Genomic DNA, 23339 nt, shown 5'->3' on the forward strand with positions numbered 1-23339 from the left:
CTTAGACAGCTACTTCAAGGGCATGGTCAAGTCTCTACCAGCCTGCTGCCACAAAGCTGGAAGCTCAGCATTTTCCTGAAACATCTTTGGCTGCTGTTGGATCAAGACTAATATCTGAACAGAGAGAAGTGTGTTCCCGGGACACGGTGACGTCACGGCCGGAGGACACGCCCACCAACCTCCCCCTTCCAGCATTTCCGCAAAGTTTCCAGTTTTTTTTTTCGTTTTCGTCGCCGCCGGCTCGTCTTTTCAGGCTCCCTTTTAGGGATTTTAGGAAAATGAGTGAACTGAAACCGAACGACTCAGCGGCCACCGGGGACAGCGGAGACGAAACCGACTGGATTGCTGCCAAAAAATTTTTTGACAACCTTAAAACTAAAGTACCGAGACCGGTAAGTGTCGCTGCTCAGCGGGTCCACCGGAGAAACCAAGCGTGCATCCGGACAGTACTTTGCTGCTTCATATCATTTGTCTGCGATCGATCGCGTTTTATTTCAAACTTTCGCTCTTCGCCCCTCAGCCCAAACCCAAGTTTGCTGTCACCATTGCAGTTTCCTCTCGGACCCTCTTCAACATGGTGGCCGAGAGGAAGATCTACGAGCAGGACGGAGTGGAGAAATACGTGGCTTATCAGCTGGAGCATGAAAACGAGCCCCTGAAACCGGGAGCCGCTTTCCCCTTTGTCAAGGTACAGCACCCCGGAAGTGTGACCCTCCCTGGGGTTTGTGCAAGAGTTGTGTAGCTCAGAGCTATGTTACACACAGAAGTGACACACCCAGTTCAGATGTGTTTTACTCAGTTCATGGAAAGACAAGAGTTCTTTTCTGAGTGTGATAAAAGCTTAATTTAAGCAAAAAAAACTAAACAAAACAACAAACAAACCCAAAACACTTCTTAAGCGCTAACTTTTTATGTTGACATGAAACCGGACATATTTCCAGTTAACTTAATCTACTATATTGAGTATTTTGCCCAACATCTGACATAATTATCAGTGTGTGAAACTGCAGAAGCTATAGGGAGTGGATTGTGTGTTGCACAGCGCTGAAAATGCTGTAAAGGTGTTGTAACACCACACTAACCACAGGGACAAACACCCTGGTTTTTGTTGTGAATCTGTGCCTGTCCTCTCACAAAGGCTCTGATGAACGTCAACTCTCGGTTGAGGGAGCTCTACCCAGACAGCGAGGAGCTGTTTGACATCGTCTTAATGACCAACAACCACGCTCAAGTTGGAGTGCGCCTCATTAACAGCATTAATCACTACGGTATGGTGTGACATAAACCAGATATTGATGATTACCAGTGGTGGCTCGCACACTACAGCAACATGGTTAATCATGACGAGCACTCAGTCTGCTACGTACAAACTATAATACAGAATAGCTGTTGTAGTATAATAATTCTTTGCATAATCTCCAACCTGCTTTTATTCTTTCAGGGCTGACCATAGAGAGATTCTGTATGACAGGAGGGAAAAGTCCTATAGGCTACCTGAAGGCCTACATGACTAACCTTTACCTCTCCAAGGACTCAGAGAAGGTCACCGAGGCCATAGAGGAGGGTAAGACAAGATGCTGATAGATTATAGTCAAAGATGATCCCCTCTCCCTGCAGCAGTGAGATGCTTCCAGGCCTCACTGATATTTACAGATTTGAACTGTTGACTTTGTGTGTGACTCATTCATACTCTTGATAGAAATCCCATCCACATACTATGCAGTAAGAACTGCTTGCAGTCAGGTTGCAATTTATGGCTCCCCGATATCTAAATATGCCTAACAATTAGATAAGAAGCAAGAAGATTGAAATTACTGCAAATATTACTTGGTTAATTTATCAGTGAATTGACACTTTATTTGAGAAGCCTTATTCAGCAGAGTTCTTAAATACGCCCTCCTTTTCTTGTTTTAAATTTACTGTAAGATCAATGCATTCAGATTGGTGATAAAATTTAGACACAACTTTGCATAGAGAAGAGCCTGAAACCTGGATTCTATCTACTGATCATCAGAGGGCGACTCCACTGTTTCCAAGAGGACTTCTGTATAGAAACCTATGAAGAAATGGCCATACCTTTCACCTGATTCACTATGGTCATGGTTTGTGGTCATTTGTTTGAACTATTCTTCCATATGACACAGTGTTACACACTGTGTAAATAATATTTCAATCTAGAGGAAAATAGGGCAAATATAAAGGCATGCATGAAGGTGTGGCTGCTAGATCCACCTCTAATAGACCAAGACCAGACAGTCTACCATTTTTTGCAAAACAATTTAATGACAGTGCATAATCCCAGGAAATGTGACACTCTGAAAAGGAAACATAAAAAATTCAAGTCACTGTTTGCGAACAACCATATAGAAACATAGTGCGCGTGAGTGCGTAGGTCATCATCTTTCTCATTTATGTTTTGAGCTGTTTTATTTATAAGACACTCTGTCTTGCACTGATATATTTCTGTTGAGACCACAGTTTGCAGATAGTGTCGATCCTTTCATTCTTACCAAGTGTTTGGTATGTGTGGTTTGTTTTTTGTTTTATTTTGTAATCAAGTCTCTGACAAAGAAGCAGCATAATTTGTTCTGAATTTTTTTCTCTAATGAGGCAGCAGCTGATCAACATCACTGGCTGATCTGAAATATAAAATGTAGTAGAAAATAAGTTGTTCTTGACACCTTGTATCGAGCTGAGAAGTTCATGCTTTATCTCCCCTCCCTTAGGAATTGCTGCAGCCACAATGTTTATGCAGAAAACGGATACTCAGCTTAGTGACACTCAGCTTAAAGTGGCATTTGACGGTGATGCAGTCCTTTTTTCTGATGAGTCAGAGATCATCGTGAAGCAACACGGCTTGGACACTTTCTTTGAGCACGAGAAGAAGTTTGAGAACAAACCTCTTGCTCAGGTAACATTTTGTTTTCTTCATTCTGGGTTGTAGTAGTTCGTTATATAGTGACAATAGTTTTCTATATAATTGGCGTTATTTCATATTTAAAAAAGCAGATTGTAAGGTATTTTGGGATTTGCCTTTCAGTCATTCAGATGTAATCACACAGTTGCCCTAAAGTAAAATTTAAAATGTACACACGTTCATTAACAAACTTAGTTCTCGACTGTACTTTTTCACCATGTTTCTTGTCAATTGTGTTTAACTTTTTCTCTTAAACTCTTTAAGGGTCCTTTAAAGTGTTTCCTCGAGGTTCTGGGGAAGCTCCAGAGAAAATTCTATGCCAAGAATGAGCGTATGAACTGTCCCATCCGAACCTACCTGGTCACAGCCCGCAGTGCTGCCAGCTCGGGGGCTCGTGTCCTAAAGACTCTCCGCAGTTGGGGCCTGGAAATTGACGAGGCTCTGTTCCTGGCAGGGGCTCCAAAAGGGCCCCTTCTGCAGAAAATCAAACCACATATCTTCTTTGATGATCAAATGTTCCACATTGAGGGGGCCAAGGAGCTGGGAACCATAGCAGCACACGTCCCCTATGGGATCGGACAGAAGTACCGCAAAGGGAAACTGATTGAGCAACCAGTAAAAAAGGAATAGGCTCATGCAGTTAAATATTTAGTGTGCACTACACACAACTTTTGCTATTTTTTGTCATGAACCAGATTTAAATACTGCATTGAGGAAAATTGTCTGTTAGCTGCATTTTTTTAAGGATTCAGGTAATAAATTGGCAATATAGTTTTTAAGGTTTTCTACTTTGGGAGGTTTTATGAAGTCTTTCTTTATGATGGGACATATTCGTGAGTGGGGAAATGTATTCGGAGTTACACTAGGGGCTACTTAACTTTTATAGCATAAAAGAGAAAAAACTTTTTTTTAGTTTTATACTGCTTTTTAACAATAAGGCATCTGTTTACCCTTTGAAAGGTTTTCTAAAAAAGGAAAGAATGTTCTTCCCTTTTCTTTGGAGTTTATTTAATTTTTCTTTGCACTGTTAAGGCATAAATATCTGGTTATTTTATGTTTTTATTCTCACCACATATGACCCAAATGGGAGAAAAAACTGTTGTATTAGCTGGTTTATTGTTCATTGTATTTTTTTATAAAACAGCAGCTAGGTTGAGAATACATTTCCGCCTCCAAACAAAGGTTTATGTAGTTTTCATATTTTTTTGTGTCTGGCTATAATATTGCACATTTAATGGGACCTGTTAACATCCAGAATTTATGTTATTAAAAGTGACATTGATCAGGGCAGAGTCTCCAAGCTTGACAAGGAAAATTGATGCCGTTTGTTATTGTGTTTGCTGGTTATGCACGCCACATAAAACTTTTTATTATCCTCAAAATTTAACAGTCATGTTCTGTAAGTTGTTTATGTACAGGCAGCACACTGTAGCTACACTTTGATATCATTTAATGTGTTTCTCCTAGGTTTGACTCCGTGTTTCTCTTTTATATTGCTAATAGCTTGAAAGTGCACTTATTCATTTAAGATTTAATTTTCGATTTACAGTTACAGACACTTGTGTGTATCTTTAATGTCAACATTGGTAATGTTTCTCGACTTACTCCTGCTGTGGTAACATGTTACCATTTCACTTTTCTACACAATGAATTTTGGAGTGTGTTTCTAAATAAAGGAATGTGGTGCAACCTATTTGCTTGTCTATTTATACTAAAAGTAGTATTGAGTCAGGCCCATTGTTACGTTAGCAGTTATTCTCAGAATTTATCAGATTATTTTGTGTTGTTTTGGGTCTCTGGAGGGGTGAATATAAAAATAGAATAATAATAAATCTGTTAATTAAAAGAGTCTATATTGCAGTGCATTTGTAAGTTTGTACAGTGTAAGCATGTAGCGCAGTGTTTTCAACTTTTTTATGTTCGTGCAATAGTGATTTCTATGCCACCCCCAAATTATTTCAGGCGCCATCCTGGCCACCCCACTGAACATTTTCAGGCAGTCACCAATTAACCAATTAACCCACACTGCAGCAACCTCCACCTGTGTTTTTCATTTCCACCCCAGTTCCTCTAAATTAGCCCGGACCATTTCTGTCCAGAGGAGACAACACAACCAATCTGAGGCAGTGTAAGTAGAAAACTAACTTGTTGAATATACAACTTTCTCATCCTCCGAGTCTCCGAATTAGATAACTAACCGGTGGTTGGATGCTAACCTTAGTTAGCTTCTGCGTAAATCGTAAGTTACAGTTAAGCTAACTGGTGTTAGCTAGTTGACAGCAGTAATATATGTTAAAAAAAAGTTCTTTCTGTTACAGTACTTTTGGTTGACAACTTTAATTTAACAAAGAACATCCTGCAAGTGGATGCATCTCTACTATCTACAATGGTAAAATATATAAGGCATGAAATATTCATATCATGCGTAGTTCAGTTTCAGGTGCAGGGGAAATTTTCTGTACCTGAGTACTTTTGCTTTAATTAATAACGGATTTCTGTTTTTCATTCACAAAGATTTTGATCTTACTTTTACTTGGAGACTTAATGAAGTATCATTCAATTGATGTATTTGCTAAAGTGATCGGCCTGGACCTGGGTACTTTTTCCCCACCACTGGTTTTTGTGATCTTGCCATTAGATGGTGGTGCTTAGTTATAAATGTCCACTTTGATGCTTTGGCTTTGCATTGTCCTACAGCCCTGAGATGAGTCACATCCTTGTGAGCTCAAACACAATGAAATCATGAAGTCAGCAGTGTATTCCTTAACAATCGGCCCATCTTTAACCCTCAATGTTCCCCAGCCTCCTCTGATGGAGAGTAGGCCTACCTCTCCATCAATGTACAGAATGAAAGAAGCCACAAGGGGGAGATCTTGTTCTAAAAGTTCGGGATGTAACAGACGGGAAAAAAACAACCCAAGAATCCCCTACTTTTTATTTATGTGTAAGTGTGAAACTGCAGTGAAAATGGAAACATCACTGGAAAACACAATTTAGGCTTAAAAATGAAGTATAGAGATAATTTAAAAAAGTAAACTACTTCAAAAAGACAAATAAAAATGTATCTTATACAGTGTACAGTGCTTTGAGATATATATCCTCTCTTTATAACTCAGCTCCCGCTCGGCCCAATTTTCCAGGTACCAAAATATCACTGCAAAGCACAGCAAGAAAAACAAAATGCAAATCACTCTCCTCAGTAAGCTAACATCAAGCCTAATTAGAAGTTAATGAGAGATCCTGCGGTTCCAAATATATTAAAAATATGTAGGGTTTACCCTTCCTGACTATAAAAAACCTCTAATATGAGGTTCAGAAATGATCGAATATTTGCTGTGGACAATGTGTTGTAATGGACCATGCCCATAATAAAATTTTGATTGATTGATTATTTTTTTATACACTTTTTTACACCACTTTTACCAAAATCACACAATGTAAAAAAAGAAAGGATAAATAAAATAAAGAGATAATCTAAATACAAATCTAACAATCAGAGCAACTTGATGACTGCAATTACAGTAATCATTATAATGAAATCTTGACTTTCACCAGGTCAGGTTCAGTTTTTGAATTTATGATTACACATCACACTTAAGACTCAGCGTACTTCTGTTTCTAAAATCTTATTAAATATAGTAATTGTAGGAAAAAAAAGTATATTTTTGTCTGAAATGTAGTTTAGTAGAGTAAAAAAGTGGTATCAGATGGAAATATTCAGGAACAACCACCAGTAAACCTGCGACTATGGTTACAAGTGGCCACATAAATGTAGTAGGTGAAATAGCGCCATGATGGATTCATTTAATTTATTCATTAAAATAATATGAAAATATTCTGATAGTCGAATAAGCATTTAAAAAAAAAAAGAAGCTAAATTTAGCACATTCTAGCCACTCAGATATTTGATTTTTTTTTTTTTTCTGTAATGCATGATGCAGCCTCAAGTGTATCAATAGAAGATTTTCACTATTGTCTGAAATTTTTAAGACAAAAAAAATCAGTAATTAAAGTTATTACTAGCAGAAGAGTACAATACACACTATTTAATGTAGCGCAGCAGAAAAATAAAAGTGGCATAAAATGGATGTACATCAATTAATTGACTTCATTATGTACTGATTTACTTAACTGGCTATTGTTAGTCCGCTGTGGTTCCTTTTATTAGAGAGAGATTTTTTCGTGTTTGTCTTGTGTTCTTGATCCTATATCAGTAACATGCATCTTTACCAATTTGGTCACCATGGTAATGACTGTGAATGTTCTTCCCTGCTTAGAAACTAAGAGCAGGATAAGATTGGGAGGTTTATAAATTCATGCTTGAGGGGTGTCAAGATTTATTTTAATTTACTAATATTTTGTTACAGTTGAGTTATTCATCTTGTCAGTGGATTGCCTTTGCAGCAAGGAACAGTTTTGTCAGGCAGCAGAGTGTATGTCTGTTTGTGTGCATCCCAGAGAGATGGGACCCAACCGGCTGTTGCCATGGATACTCCGTGCTGACACCACAAGAACTGTGTAGGCTTGTTGAAGATGTAATTAATAACAAAGGATTAGAAGCAAAGGTGGTGTGTGTGTGTGTGTGTGTGTGTGTGTGTGTGTGTGTGTGTGTGTGTGTGTGTGTGTGTGTGTGTGTGTGTGTGTGTGTGTGTGTGTGTGTGTGTGTGTGTGTGTGTAAAAGTTACTAAAGAATAACAGTGGAGACAGTACTCACAGACTGCTGCTGCATTTATCTTCTTGACAAGCAATTTGCTCTAACTATGTTTTGTTGGTTGGTGGCCAAAAACTTGTAGGTAGTTTTTTTTTTTTTTTCCCCCTTAAAAGTTATTTATCTGAATCTGTATCACCTTGGTGGGTGCCTTCATGCCCGCATTCTGCATATCTGGGGAACATAATTATATAATTGATATTTATTTAAGATGTATTGATCAATGGCATGAACACACACTCTGTCTATGCTGAATCTCTTTGGGTGTAATGCAGACCAGAGCTGAGTTATTTTTAGCCAACCAGATCATTTTTGGATGGCTTGCAATCAAATTAATCTTTCTCTGGTGAGGCTTCAAGTATTTATCACTTCAAATGTTTCATTTTGGTCCGTAACCTAATACCTGCCAAATGAATGTAATTCCCATTATTCTAAACTTGAAATGTGCTTAATGTTAATTAGCAAATGTTTGCATGCTTATATAATTAACAATAAAAATATGCCTGCTAAACATTAACATTTCAATCTGTGGATCAACATGCTCACATTATAATTAAGCATCTCTGTTACAAGAATCTGTATTTTCACATTTATTTAGGGGTCTTGGAAATATTTTAGGTCAAATTTATGGCATTTGACCTGAAGGTAGTCTGAAATGTAAACAAAAGTAGTCAGAACATACTGACTATAATTAAAGCTGCAAGTGAACCCAAATTTTTTTATATTATCCTTACTTTTTTGGAATTTGCCTTCCCGAAACCAGAGATAATCTACTTCCACTGTAACTTTATGTTGATAAAGTTTGCAGATCTTCTTTAGATGTTCTTCTGTAAGTCGTATCGACTCTTGTTTAAAAAACTAACAAAAAAAAAAAAACTAAACGCTGCCAGAATCGCCATTTGCTGTTTGACAGAGCTGATGGTACACACACACACACACACACTCACACAGATGCACAGTGATGTGACAGGCTCTGTTGACAAAACTGTAGTATGATAATGACATGTATTGAGGTCAGCTGGTCCCCCTCCCCACTAGCACATCGTTATAGAAATCAGGATATACCCAATCCAGGCACAGGATAATTAAAGCTATAGTTTGTAAATTTACAGCACATCTTTACACTCGAAGTGTTTGATGCAGCACAAAGTTATCCGTAGATGCTTTTAAAAATGTAACTCCAGGCTTTATTAGACACTGCTAACTCAGTTCCTGTTTGAAACAGATGCTCATCGCCCTTATGGTATGCATTATGTGCTTCTGTAACTGCTATCTGACTGATGTTGTTGCAGATCTGTGCGTTCTGCAGGGATCCCAGGAAACCTATCACCACACCTCCAGAATGAACTACCCCTTATTCAATTTAGTCCATTCTCATTTGATTGCACAGCGTGATTCTCTGAAAGCGACCCCACAGGTCCTGAGGCATTGACAAGTGTCTCTGCATGAGATGGATTACTGATGCCTCATCGACACACTGTTTCCCCATCTAGGCTTTTCACAAGAGCACCTGTTTGTCATTATTGACAATATGAGCTAAGATACAAGCAACATTTAGTGTGCTCCATACTCACATCCTGTATGCAGACTTAATGTTAAGTAATTCCCTGGAAATCTTTCCAACAGTATGAAATCAATCACTGCTTTCCCCAATCAAAAGACAAGCAGGAGAAGTAGGCAGTGGTCTTGCTGATGTCATGTTGCATTATGTTTTTGGTCAGCTTTCATGTTGTTCTTGTATGAGCTATTAATTTACTCACATTTTATCAGTTTGTAGTGAGAGTAAAGGCAGAAGATTACATTTCTTTCCAGCATTTCAGATTTCTTTCTGGCCTGTGTTAAAGGGGATCAACTACTGCAAGTCCATCCTATACAAGTTTGTTTTATTTATTTTTATTTTTTTTGCTGTAATTCAGCTACAAGTTAAACTAGCGTTTGTCATTTGGAGAGGCATCACACTGACCTCTGCTAGTGTTTGTCTGATATAGTGTGGACAGGAGTGGTCTGTGATCGATGAGGAGAGCTGGCTGGGAGAAACAAACAACTGAGCAGAGACAATACTTCTTCATGGCCAGGGCTGACCAGCTGTGGCATTTAGTCTGCTTTGCAGGCTTCGTAAAGGATGTACAGCGAGACTCCTGCAGAGGCTGAGCCAAACCAGCCAGTGAGGGGAACCAGGGTGCAACCACTGAGCAAGCAAGCATCACCAATTATCTCCACCTCTGCGCTTGTCGCAGGAATCCATTTCAGCACCATTACCTCTGGGCAGCCATGGGCTGACAGTCTCTCCCATCAGAGCGATACTTCTAAATTGGCTCCCTCCCTTCCACACTTCCTGAGATTGAAAAGAGATTATTAAAGACATTCATCATAGAAGAGGCCTGAGTTTGTCTGGAAAGTCGGAAAATGGTGAGAAATGGCAGCACAACGGAGAGAGCCTGGAGAAAGAGGAAATGGATGGAGTAGAGTTATGTTTGTTTGCTGAAGGCCCGGTGGTCCCCTGAGTGTCTTGAGAGCCGGCGAGGCTGTAGCAGCAGGCCGGCTGGATGTTGGGCCTAGGTCTGGAGGAAGGCATTCAGAGGAGGCCACCCAGTAATGGCTAAAACCTAACACATCAGCTGCAGTGCTAATGATATCCCAAGAGACTGAAACAGCTTGGCTCCTGCATGACAAGATGCACTTTGCAGTGTATTATATGTGTCTGATCTGAGGTGAAGTCTTTGGGTAAGACTGTACAGGTAGGACCAGTTTAAGGTCCAATCCATTTGGATTGTAATGGCCTGGAGCACCGAATATTATCTTTGTAGATAGATAGTAGATGTTAGCCATGCACTTATGTAACCACCTGAATATTGATGAACATTAGAGCTACAGTGCTAATGAGTTCGCCAATCAAAATGTGAGAGCGGTTTCATTATACAGATTGCATACATATCAGTGGATGGTTAAGTTAAGACCCAGAAGAAGACATAGTAGCAGCATGAAATGTGAAGCTGTGTGTTATTGCAATCATGACTAATCAAATACTGTTAGACTACACATATTGTTGTCTCTCTGGCTGACAATGTTAGTGAATGAATAAACTTTGATAGATTGAGCATGTAAAACTACAGTTGAATGGAGAGTGGAAAACAACGATACAAGATGAAAACAGTTTAGTTGATTTTACCTTTTAAACTTATATTTAGGATTGTTTGGAAAATCCACTTTCTCATTATGTGAGTGTGATTGGGGATCAGTGCCAAATATGGACCTGTTTTAGTCTCTATAAAAATACATTTGTTTCATTTTAACATTTGTGTAAGATTTTGCCTTTTTGTTAGTGCTGACTTTTTTTTTTATAGCAATTTGGAGCTATGAGGAAGTTCTACACTGGTAGTCTGGCTCTGTTAAAAATTGTCAAAAAACTTACAAATATAAAATGTTGCATGTTATTTTATGTTTTTCTACTTAATTATTTATTTAATCTGAACACAAACAGAAAATAAAATTGTTTGGTGTCATGGATCATTATGCTCTAACTTCTAAGAAGCAGTTCTTTGATCAGCTTTTAGGAAGTCACACCACCTGGGCTTTTGTTCCTGAGGAAATGGTGAAGAAACTCCATGTGAGACCAAAATTTAAGAGCTAGGTTTCCTGTTTTCCAGTCTTTATGCTAAGATAAGATTACTCCTTCCTGGGTTCAGCTCCATACTCAACACAAAGACATTATAATGCCACTAATCTCATATAACACTCAGTAAGCCTTATTAAGGAAATTACTTTGGAAATGGGAAGTATGTATTAATTTAAATTTGTCTCTGTTCATAGTTAATATTCTATAATAGCGAGTCTCTCTTCATTTCAAAGACTTAGTACATCTTCAAATTTTTATAAGTGCCACTCTTTCGTTAATGAGAGATATTGATAAGATTATCGTAATCCATTACTCAACATGGTCGTCCATTAGTCAAATGTGTGTCAGATTCCAAGCGATCTGTTGGCTCAATGCTCATCTAAGACCACTGACCTGGAAACAGCAGAAAATGCTGTGCCTGCTTTACTATCAGTAGAGAGTCTAATTAAGGACAGCACCCTCGGAGTAAGCTCTGCTCGGCTAGCAAAAACACTTGCTAAGATTGTATGAAAATTCCCTGTCATTAAATCTAAAGCGAACGCTTCTGCAGATCAAGTGTGAAGCCACTGTCATTTTCACTGTCTTTGAATTTGGCTATTGTCACGAAAAGATATCATCCTTGTTTGTAGATATCACCACTGATTCAAAAATAGGAATAGTTTTGTTTTACTGGCCTCCTGAACATCTCCATAATGCGCTGAATGAAATTCTAACTAATGAATGTCCTTTGCTTGTTATAGCATGGGGTTTCTTGCCCTGAAGGAAGCCATCTGTTCAGCCTGGAGTGAAAAGTATTGGCTCTCTTCTAGGTCAGGCTTGCACAATAATGAGGCAGGATTGGGGGAACTGTTTAAAATCAGAGCATTCCACTGGACCATGGATCATCTGCCAGTTGTAACAATTAGAGAACACATCCATGGAGACTGGACTCAAACTGATGGACCAGACAAGCGGCGCAGCCAAGCAGAGCCACCCATCGCAGAGATGCGGAACCTCCTCTGCAGCCCTTTGCTCTATGCTTAGTTGCGATGAGGTCTGGCTAGAGGAGCTGATAGACACTTTTTCTAACCCATCGTCCTCCAGCAGCAGCCCAGGAGACAGCAGGAGCAGCAGTGAAGGCAATGGCAGTCTGTACAGCTTGAGCTCAGGAGAGACTTGCATCCTTCATAGCTCAATCAAGAAGCACAGCCAGGAAGCTTTTCAAAGTCGACTCAGAGAGGAAAGAACGTGGGGGGAGCTAGCAGCATGTCCTACCATAAGGTCTCATGGCAGAGTTCATCCACAGGCAGAGAAAAGGGGAGGCTGCAAATATAACAAACCACATGTATGGCCAGAGAGAGGTGGGATGTGCCAGGGGAGGGGCTCAGTGCAGACCCATACCAGTGTTAAAAGTGTAAAACTACAGTGGCTACAGGAGGAAAAGATTGAGGCAAAACTGAAGTTTTCACAGTTCTTAGATGAGGTGACATCCAATGTGCTTGACCCGAACAGTCTGCAGGCATTTGGGAGACCAGTTTCTCCCTCCAGCTCTATCACCACAAACCCAGAACAGACTAAAGAAGAGATCCAAGTAGTGACTCAGTGCAAGGCCAGGCAGCCCTGCTCAATGGCCAAACAGCAGGGCTCCTTAATCAATCAGGAAAACCCCAGAGAAGAACCAACTCCCCTTGTCCTGAAACTGAATATGTACTTAGAGACAGCCATTGGTGACCAACAGCAGGATGAGGAGTCAAAAGCAGATTCAACATCACAGCTGGATCAAGACAAGAATGACCCAATTCCACCTCCTCTGCAGTTCTGTCAAGGGTTTGAGATGAAGAATCCCTTCCTGGAATTTAATTGTGACCTCTCCAGATACCCCAACAAATCTGCCTCTCCGCCCAAGGGCATCAACATGGTGAGTGATGAGAGCTGGGCAGTCTTTTATCAAAGCTAGGCCTTTGAACATATGTTATGATTATATCAGATTTTTTTTTGTGATGTCTGAGTAAATCAAGTTTTTGGGTGATTTGAATGAACTGCTCTTGATTATTTTAGTCATTCTGTTCCACTATTAAGAGCACAAAGGAGGTGCAGGGATATGAGGAGCAAGATAGAAAGTTGTTTTTTACTTTATTTTTTGTCTAATAGTGCTTTTTTTTTTCTAATATGAAAATAATCTAAACCAGACATAATGCAATAATTATTTACACTGTGAGTGTAATAATATTCTACATTTTATCATTTTTAGAGTTTTGACACAACCTTGTGAAGTTATACTAAACCTATTAGCAAACATGTATTTGCATATCCAGCTGACAGAGAGCAATATTATGACAAATAATCAAAAATAGTATATGTAACATATATGGCTAGGTTATAAATGTTCCTCCATGGTCATCAGCTAATGGCTCTGTTGTCTGTTGTATAGAATGACTGCTGTCTGCTCCATCCAAAAATGAAAAGCAGAATCTTGCTATGCTTCCCTTTATATTTGTCAGGATGAGGAACCTCTTGCGGATAAATCTAAAAATCATTTTTGGCTACTTTAAAACTAAAAGTATTTGCTGCAACAACAAAATCTCTGATTGTAGTAATTTTAACTGGTGAAAAAAAATGGAGCTGATCCAGACTAATACCTATCAGCTGTGAACTGCAGGATCAGATGGATGATTTGAGCACTGCTTCAGGCTGACCAGTGAGTAGTTGGTATGGGGGGGGTGTGCTCATTAGCATTCTGCCCATCAGCATCTCCTCCACACAAACAGTCTCAACAGAATAATAGAGGCATTTACTGAGTCAACCCACTCACCACTATTTATTACCAACATCCATTATTTACTCAGTTTGAGAAATAACCCTGCTAAAAAGGTTGTGGATGCAGAAAACTTGTTTAAACAGCTGTTTTCTTCAGGAATAGCAACTGGTGGTTTTTCCAACCTGTAAAAGGAGGACAGACTTGAGGGTCAGTTAGCAGTTGCTGCATCAAAATTGGGTGTATCCGTAGTGTTAGCATGACATTTATCTCGGCAAAAGATAACATCCATTTGGCTGTGGCTCTTATTTTAAAATGTACATTATTTCAACTGCTAGAATTCATAAAATCAGATTGTTTTGTATTTCATACACAATGTAAAAGATGACTGAACTGCTGACTCCACTGTTATATGAAAGCTGTCAGTGTTTCTCTACAACCCCCCAAAACACACCTGAGAGGTCTCTGTAATTGGAAACCATTGCCATTAAATAATAAGGGGAAGATCACAATGCCTTAATTTATTGTCTGATTAAAATTCAGCCTTTGCCGTCACCTTAGCAACTGCTTGAAAAAAGGTGGGTGGTGTGGGGGCTGTGAGGCAGGCATGTGAGCCTGTTGGTGTTCATCGCAGTGCAGTGTGCGAGTGTGTCAGTGTGCGTCTAATTGCAAAGTTTCATCTCCTCACACAAGTCCTTGCAGGAACAAAATATTCTTCACAGGCACACGACCTTCATGCTGTGCACTCGCTGAAGACACAAACTCGATTCGCTGAGCAACTCCCCAACTTATAAACATCTTTTCGTCAAAATTCTCGCTAGGTTTTGTTTACTGCTAACCCTGGGGATTGAATAATGTGTTTGCAGCTGTCTCTCCCTTCTTTAATGACACCACTGAACATGCACCATTTCCCGCCTTTTAGAACTACAGACGTTCAAACCTGCCTCACCCAATCACGGACCGTGATAGCGGAGGAGCAGTGATGCCACACTCCATCAGGCCTGCACCCTAAATCCAAATGAAGGAGAGAATATTCTCAAGATGATACATAATTCATCGCATTCAGAAAAAGAGCCAGCAACAGACTCATAAATAGCGCGTTCTCCATAACAGCTTCAGACTTGAGATGTAAGATTCAACAGCTTGAACCACCTGTTCCCCCTCATGTCTCCTCATCTCCCCTCATCTCTCCACTTTCTGCCTCTTTCCATGTCCCCCATTTACTGTCTCACTCCCTCTTTATCAGCACCTCGACAGGGATATTGAGTTGCTGCCAGTATTCCTCATGGGGGGGCTTGCCATGTATCTGCAGTCTGGCTGCAATGGAGGTTTCCGCTCTCCCTCCACACTCCCTCCTTTCTTCCTTCCTCTCGTCCTCCCCCACCCTCCTCCTCCTTTCTCATCCTCTCCTCTCATACTCTTGGTGTGATATGATTGTTTTCTTCTCACCTCAAGTAAGCGTAGCTTCGGACAGCCCGGTGCAGTCTGATGAGCGCTGCACGAGCACGGGTGGAAGGGGAGGGGGGGGGACGAGCAAATGAGTGAGCAGGGAAGAGAGAAGGAAGAAGGAACACAAACAAAAACAGAGGGAGGCTAAGACCGTGCCTCCTGAATATGTATGTTTCATTTCTTTTTCGCATAAGCGTGTGTGCTGCAGCGTTGCTCTTCTTGGTAGCTCCTGGGCCAGTTTCATGGGTCCCCTCCACTAACGTGTTGTAATTATTGTCCTTCAGGTGGCTGATGAAGAGATGAACAACATAGACATTATCAGGTAAACCCCCTCCCTCCCCACTCTAGCTACCTCTCCCCCATCTGTTTTTCTACTCATATCTTTGAGCGTTCCATCATCACGCCCCCGCGTTCTCCCTGTCTTCTTCCTTTAAGCTCCTTCCCTCCCACTCTTCCTCTCCGTCTTTCTACTCTTGTACAGTCTCTCTCCCTCACTCCCTCTGTCTTCCCTCCTGGCTCAACCGCTGCTGCTGCTTTTGCTGTTGCTGCTGGAGCGGTGTGGTGCTCTTGGGGGTGGCAGGGGCGCCGGTGGTGGTGGTGAGGTGTTGTGCATGAGTTGGGGTTTCGCTGAGCTCTAAGGGAGAGCTGGGTAAGCCAATCCAGATAGCATATAGCGGAGGGGGTTTTCTCCATTCCCCCGATGAGGTTCAGTCGGCAGGATTTTATCTCCCGTTCTCCAGGATGAAGCTCTGCATGAGCGGAAGGTACTGCTTCATTGTTTGCATCTTTGATTTGGATTACAAAAGCTGGCTAGATTGTGTGTGTGTGTGTGTGTGTGTGTGTGTGTGTGTGTGTGTGTGTGTGTTGTGGGTGCACTCACAGTGGCAGTTTGTGCTCTCTGTGTACTGATGCAGTGCTGTTAGTAATGATCTGCTTTTCTGATAGTTTGTCAAAGGAAAACAGTACTCTATATTTTGTTGTGGTTGTTCTATGCAGGAAATCTTTTGGCTTGAAATCCACTGCAGTGTATGGGGCTCCACTGGAAAAGCTTTGACTCTGAGGAATCAGTCAAGCTTTTTAATTTGTCATGAATTTATTAAGATAGTAAATATGTGAGCTGTGACTCACACATTTGCTTCTGCGTGATTTTGGACAGTCACCTGTCGGAATGCACCCATAACAATAATGAATGGCCCTTTATCACAGCGCTGTATTGTGAATGTGATTAACTACCAATGGAAGGTCTGATTAGTGATTTCCTTGTAGTTATATGGCCAGGATAGTCTTAATTCTTCACATAAAACCTAGGTAATAACTGAATAGATGCTTTCACATGCTTGCATAAACAGATTTTAATGAGCTCATTACAAAATTGCAAGTGCTCACCCACTTTTCTGATTAAAGTTGCATTACATGGGAATTAACGCAGCACGGAAAATGTGATGAGATGCAGGAGGTGGCTTTTTGCAGTTTCTCTCTCCCCTCTTGTGCTTCTTCTTTAACTCATTGTCCTACAGTAGACACATTTTAATCAGAACTATTACAAATTAACCATTATTAATCTGTCACAGATAGAAATAGATCCCAAGCTTGTCCCTTTGTATTTGATTATTGATGGTATTATTACGATTTCAGGCAGATTACATTTTATAAGCCATTTAACCAGCCAATGAGGGGTAATTAATCTCACTGAGTATTTCTCCAATATGAGGCATCAATTGTCCTCACCTCTGTGTCACAGCTTTAATTGAATTATAGCAGCTCTGCCAAGATAAGCGAGGGCAGTCCCTTGACTTTCCCCCTCCCTCTTTGGTGAATAGGAAACAAGCCTCGTCACCTGTAGTCTCCAAGGAAGCAGTGACAAGGTTAAACAGGAAGCTCGATCTACCTGAGAGCCTGACCTTACCCCTGTATCCTACTCACATCCACCTCCACCCCCACACCTTAATTCCAAGACACCTCCTAGGCTAAATGATGAAATGTCCTGAAATCTTTCTTGGTCTCTTATGCTCTGTCTTTCTCTCTCTTGCTTTCTCTTTTGCAATTTCTGTCCCTCCCTTGGCCAGGCTCCTGCACCTGGGCTCCTGTGGCAGAGATAGATCTGTAAATTTTACATGTACACACGAGTGCATCGAAGCTCAACAGCAGAGCAGGGGCAACTTCAATTGGACAAGCACATTTATAGTTGAGTGTTTTAAATGTCCGATATTGCAAATGACAAATGTTGACATACAGATAAAACCCAGATTAATTATTTAGTGTTTCATAGTGTGTGTAAAAGTAAGTGTAAAAATGACATGAACAAAAAAGCATTTGAGAACTTCTCCTCTTGGATGATTAACAGGCTAAAGTTGAACTAATATTTTTCTCCTCTCGGAAATAGGGATGGTGAAATGTTGTCCTTTGGTGGGACGAAAGCAAATTAGGGTTTGTTTGGTTTTTTCGCATTTTGTTTTTGACTGATAAAGGAAATGTCACCATGGACAAACATAAGAATGGGGTTTTTGTAAAATATCAGGAAAATTAAAATTGCAATTCTTTTATTCACACTTTTGCTTTAAAGGAACAATTTAGCATTTTGAGAAATTAATTTCTTGCTGAGAGTTAAATAAGATGGTCATGCCAGTAAAGACTACAGACTGGTTGTGTCAGACCAGACTGACACCAAAGTCCCACACTTGCGAATAGTGGTACAATGACATCCAAGCCACAGTTAACTGGCAAAAACTGGAAAAGACAAACTGTCTGAAATCTGAAGGGCACCTGGTGCTAAAAGGTACTGAAATCCATTGTTGACAGCGATTTAGTATGTGCAGTTGAACAACAGACGTGTACATTATTACACGTCGTTAGTTTTCTGTTATATCACATATGTTTTTCAATGTAATTTTAATTATTTATTTATTTTTGTTTTAGGTTAGACAGCTAGAGCCTCTAGAAATTAGTACAATTAAATGGAATCCGTATACTGATAGCAGTCATCTCAAGCTGTCAGCTCATGTAAATGGCTGTGAAACAAAAATATTGCCACCTCTTTGAACTGTTATGCAGCAATACATCCTGTGGAAAGGCAACATTTGTGCTATACTGGTGTTTTGCTTGTTAGAAATCTGAAATATTAAACACTTCAGCCATTGTACTGTCCCAAATGAATTAGTTGTCTGCTGAATTGCTTTTATTTTAGATCGAGTGGTGATAGAAAAGACTAATATAGACATATTTCATTGAAAGTGGTGTGGGAGAGAGGTTGGTCTGAAGAAGGTAGAGGTTAGTTTTGATCAACCTAAGTGGACATTGTTGGACTAACAGACCTCCTCCCCTTTATCCTCTGTCCTCTGTGGTTTTGAACACCTCTCTCTCCCACTCTGTCTGTTCCTCTCCTAAAGCTCTGACAGCTTCACTGGGGGTCATTAATTGCATCTTATAATCTCCACCCCATTATTCCACCTCCCCTTTGCCCTCTTCAGCACCATATGTCAGATTGTACAGGTCAGCTTTATTATTCATGATGATGAAGCAGTCAGCCATGTAAATGCCTGTACTGGGGGCTCTACAGCATAACTAAATTTTTTTGGCAGTTTGACTCCTGTTAAATATTTACATATGAATATTTATTATGACACAATTGCATTCCTGTTAAAAGAGCACATGATGATGCTGTAACAAAATTTAATGTGAGGCTATAACTTTTGAATGACACCCAGTGTGGATAGTGACTAATGGGATAATGCTAAACATTAAACTACTTTTTCCGCCTAAACACGTAACACAAGTGGAAAAAGGTTGGCAAAATGAACGTATGTTTCTGTATAGTTTGTGTTACGGAGTAACGTTTACTTCAGCTGGCATGATTAGCTAACATAAGATAATAGTCATCCAGTTCAAATAAGGCTGTAAAGCAGTCAAACTGTATTGGACTGAATAAGTTGGTATTTTCTTGCTTTTAGATTCAGGTTTTTCTTTGTTACAGGAAGAGCGTGCCTTTAAAACTTTGAATATTTTACTCTAAACCGGAGTCTTGAGATTTGAGTTTTCATTGAACATTGGCAAAGTAACCTACCTTTTTGGTGTATGCGCTTCTTTTAGTACACCCAGGAAATAATTTGTGTAGCTGCTTAGCATGATGATTCAAAGTGTTGGCAAAATGAGTCTTGTGCTTTCCAATCGTCAGAAATTCAGCAAACCTCTACCTCTAATGTTATCTCTTCTTTGATTAATAAAAAAAAAAAAAACTAAACTAAAACGTTTTGACAGTTTTTCTATCATAAATCTGCCACTTGTCATTTCACAATTTCAACATATACAATAATAATAAAACAATGAAATATAACAAGTCATTTTTCTGAAACATCTATTGCTATGCTGTCTTGGCTAAAGTTATGAGAAGACAGATTCCACTCTCGCATCACACTTGCTTTTTGCAAGATGATGAACAGTAAGTTCATCTCTTTAAAATGTTGAACTATTGTTAAACCTCTATTTAAACCACACTTAAACTTTTTAAAATATAAATTGTAGCCCTCCCAGTGAGCAGGATCAATCTATGACTGTGACAATGAGTTTTAACTGAGAGACTGACGTAAATTAGAAGATTTTTATTACGTTCTTTCTTTTTTTTTTTTTAAATATATATATATATATATATATATATATATATATATATCATTGGCAGTATGTTGGGAAGCTGTTACTACCATACTTCCTTGGAAATTCTCTCAGAATATTCTCTATCTGTAAGAGCTTCATTCATGCATCTCTGATTCAAGGCTTTTTAGGCTGGATGGACCAGTGAGTACATCTGAGCCACTTGCTGTATGTGTATGAAAGCGTAAGGCATGGTTATGGAGTAAACACACGCGTGCACACACACATATTCCAACCTTGCCAACAAGGGGCCATCAGACTGTCAACAACTATGGACCATTACTTATTGTGATGCGATACTGTGATGCCTGGTCACTTTTCATGGCTGCAAAACTTCCTTTTAAATTTTTTCTTTTCAAATGTTGTGACACTGACTGGTGTTAGGAAAAACAGAAAGAGAGGACCTCCATTTCTGCAGTGGAATTGTCTCTCAAAATTGGAAGTCACTACATATATTTTTTTACCATTTAAACATGTCTCTTCATGTTGCACTCTATTAGCACTATAATGAATGTAATCAAATCTCGTATTCTGTTAGAGTGGCAAAAAACAACAAAACACTCAAGTATGTAATCGAAAAGCAATTTTTTTTTTTTTAAAGAGTAGCAACACCACTCTTAACAATCAGTGAAAAAAATCATCCTTTATTTTCAGACTTTACTACAAATTTCAGTAAAACCTGCTTTGGGTTCCCATCCCATAACCAATAGTTTCTATCTGTCTGGAGCGTATTTAAGTCTTTCATCTGGGTGTTACAGTTGAAAATTTGCCTACGATTAAACCTCTGACCTTAAGATTTCAACAAAAGCGTCTAACAGCCTGAACCATTTTGTACAGTAACCTAACAGGGAATGAACTACTGTCCTCAAAACTATCAAGCATTACTCTATCACCCTGAGCTCGTCAGGGAGAGACCTATGACCGACCTATCTTAAGGTACTTCAAAGGACTTCAAATTTCAATGCAACGCCTGGAGATTGAACTCAGGACTTCAAAAGTTGTTTGACCTCTATGTCCCACAGCTATTTAGATTAGACCCACTTAAACGTAATGTGAAATTAGGAGATCTGTCAGTTAAAATCATTCCTTAAAGGGTATGAGTCCAACAACCATAGGGAGGATTGAAAACCACTCAGCATTAATATGACTTTGTGGGTTCTTGTGGGGACCTTTGGCCTGACTTTCAGCCACAGAAACCGGTTATGCACTGCACCTTGTGTATATGGAAATGACAGTTTGAATGAGGAACGCTGGGTGGTCTGCTGTTGGACAGGTAGACAAGCAAAATACAATGATAAACCAGAACCACTCATTCTTTAAACACAGTTATTACATGAAACTTCAAACTTTTAAGTTCCAAACTCACTAAAAAGTTTCAGCCAAAGTTTCAGCAAGTGTTTGGATTCTGGGTCTGAGGTCCCAGTAGCTTTCCTAGGACAGCTCTCAATAGGATTCACTGGCACCATTACATGATTTTGTCTGGAGGCTGGTGGTGTTTTTTTTTTTTTTTTTTTTGGGAACAGCATGTGCTTAGTGTGTGTGCATGTGTGCGTTTCTGTGGGTGTGTCAGTGCTCTTATGTTTTCAAGGTTTTTATTACCTACATTTTTTTTTTTGAGATAATATTTAAAATAATTTTGTTTATTTATTTATTGGCAAATGGATTACGCACAAAGACTTCCTCACAGACTGTAGTTTCAAATTTTTTTCTTGCAAGACCAGACATGTTTTGGCATTTTAATATTTAATTCATTTCTATAGGCCTATGTTAGATGGCACAGCATATACAGCCTAAGTTAATTTGCACTGCCTGAGCCTGCGCAAACACTAGTGAGCTGTTGCTCTGAAGAAAGATATCACAAAAAAATCTGCACAAGTCACAACTGAGTGTCACTCACCCATTAAAAGGAGTGTATCTTTTTGTGTTTGCATTTTTGGAGCCCAGCTAGCCTCCGTCACCTTTTCTTCTCACCCCAAAGTCCCCTTGGGAGGGTTTGTGGGATTATGCACTCCCCTGTGCAGAGTGCCATCAGCAGCACATGAAATCTGTTCACCCGGTCATTATCCCCTGCTGCTGTTAATGATGTTGGTAGTTGGTGTGTAACTACTCAGGTGTCTGCTCACAAGTTAATCAATTCTGGACAGAGAAACAGGCATAAACCTCCACACACCTACAGAATAGTACCCTAATTTGAGAGCAGATTTATTTATTTATTTATTTTATGAGGTGGTTGAGTCATATACATGCCATCGGGCTGAGTGACGACTATTGGTTAGCTGCCTTGTTAATCTTAAGGCATACAGGTTGGAAAGAGCATCTTCTTGGCTTTCTATCTCTGCTGCTGCTGCTGGATGAGTCAGCCACTCGGGTTCCCCCGCTTTAACGCGGTCTGGGCCTGTGATAAGGGCTTTTCCTGAGAGCCAATCTATCTGCAAAGTAGATGCGATCACTGAGGCAGAGAGGGAGAATTATATAGACAAAAGAGGCAGGGGAAAGGAGAAAAATGAGAGAGAGAAATGACGAATGTCAATAGAGACTTCACACCCACTCTATTTGCTTTTCCTCTCTAATTTGGTGATGGCCTCTGCCTCTTTCCTGTCTGGCTAAATTGCAACAATTCTGGCCAGCAAGCTCTGCTTTTCCCTCTTCCCCATTTCCCAACTTTAATGTCTTCCTCCTACACCTCCTCTACCACCTCCCCCTTCCTCTTCTTTTCAATGCTCTGAGTTCCTCTCAAATGTCAGTGTGGCACGAGTGGGTGGCAGGCAGCACCATCTGAACGAGCCCCATCTATGGTTTTGCTGCAGTGTGAAGATTGGCTGAAGTAAGAAGACGGAGTGACTGAATGAGCGAGGGAGTGAGTGTGTTTGGCGGTGTGACAGCGGACGCCTGACGTGTTCTGAGATGGGGCACTAATGGGTGTCCTTATTTTGACTTTTATGGCGGATAGTGTTGATTTATTTCATTCAAGTGAGGATTGAACGTGCAGAGCCGATGCGGCATCCAAAACACACACATACTGTATACACAGAAACAGACACATGGACATAAAGACACACAACTATGCTCCTAAACACACAAACATAAAGTCTCATACGTACCCAAAAAAAAACATGCTCACATCCAACAAATCTTGTGGGTAACACAAGCGCACATATACACACAAATTGAAAGCCAGTGTGCTATGACTCAGAGGGAAGCAGCTGGAGTGAAGGCTCCAGTGGCGGTGGTGAGCTGTCACCATCTGGAGGAGTGCATGTCTCCCTGCCTC

At 40.0% G+C, this 23339-nt stretch overlaps 1 protein-coding gene across 2 annotated transcripts; it reads left to right on the forward strand.

Moving 5' to 3' along the window:
• The first annotated feature begins 212 nt into the window (after positions 1–212).
• LOC115037666 (cytosolic 5'-nucleotidase 1A-like) lies at positions 213–4610 on the forward strand. 2 transcript variants are annotated; one of them, XM_029496348.1, is made up of 6 exons: positions 213–392; positions 521–688; positions 1139–1268; positions 1442–1564; positions 2727–2911; positions 3182–4610. In XM_029496348.1, the coding sequence occupies exons 1-6, from the start codon at positions 279–281 to the stop codon at positions 3545–3547; spliced, it is 1086 nt and encodes a 361-aa protein (XP_029352208.1). In that variant the 5' UTR covers positions 213–278; the 3' UTR covers positions 3548–4610. The 2 variants fall into 2 exon arrangements, with proteins under 2 accessions (XP_029352208.1, XP_029352209.1); XM_029496349.1 differs by having other exon boundaries at positions 254–392; positions 552–688.
• Positions 4611–23339: the final 18729 nt, after the last annotated feature.

Source organism: Echeneis naucrates, chromosome 24 (genome assembly GCF_900963305.1).
Source record: "Echeneis naucrates chromosome 24, fEcheNa1.1, whole genome shotgun sequence".
In the NCBI taxonomy this organism is placed as follows: Eukaryota; Metazoa; Chordata; class Actinopteri; order Carangiformes; family Echeneidae; genus Echeneis; species Echeneis naucrates.

What these genes read in the sequence shown, in the direction of transcription:
- LOC115037666 (XM_029496348.1), top strand. Translation starts at nt 279, where the DNA reads ATGAGTGAACTGAAACCGAACGACTCAGCGGCCACCGGGGACAGCGGA. An exon ending in AAACTAAAGTACCGAGACCG is followed by an intron (nt 393 to 520) that starts GTAAGTGTCGCT and finishes TTCGCCCCTCAG; the next exon opens with CCCAAACCCAAGTTTGCTGT. An exon ending in CCGCTTTCCCCTTTGTCAAG is followed by an intron (nt 689 to 1,138) that starts GTACAGCACCCC and finishes CCTCTCACAAAG; the next exon opens with GCTCTGATGAACGTCAACTC.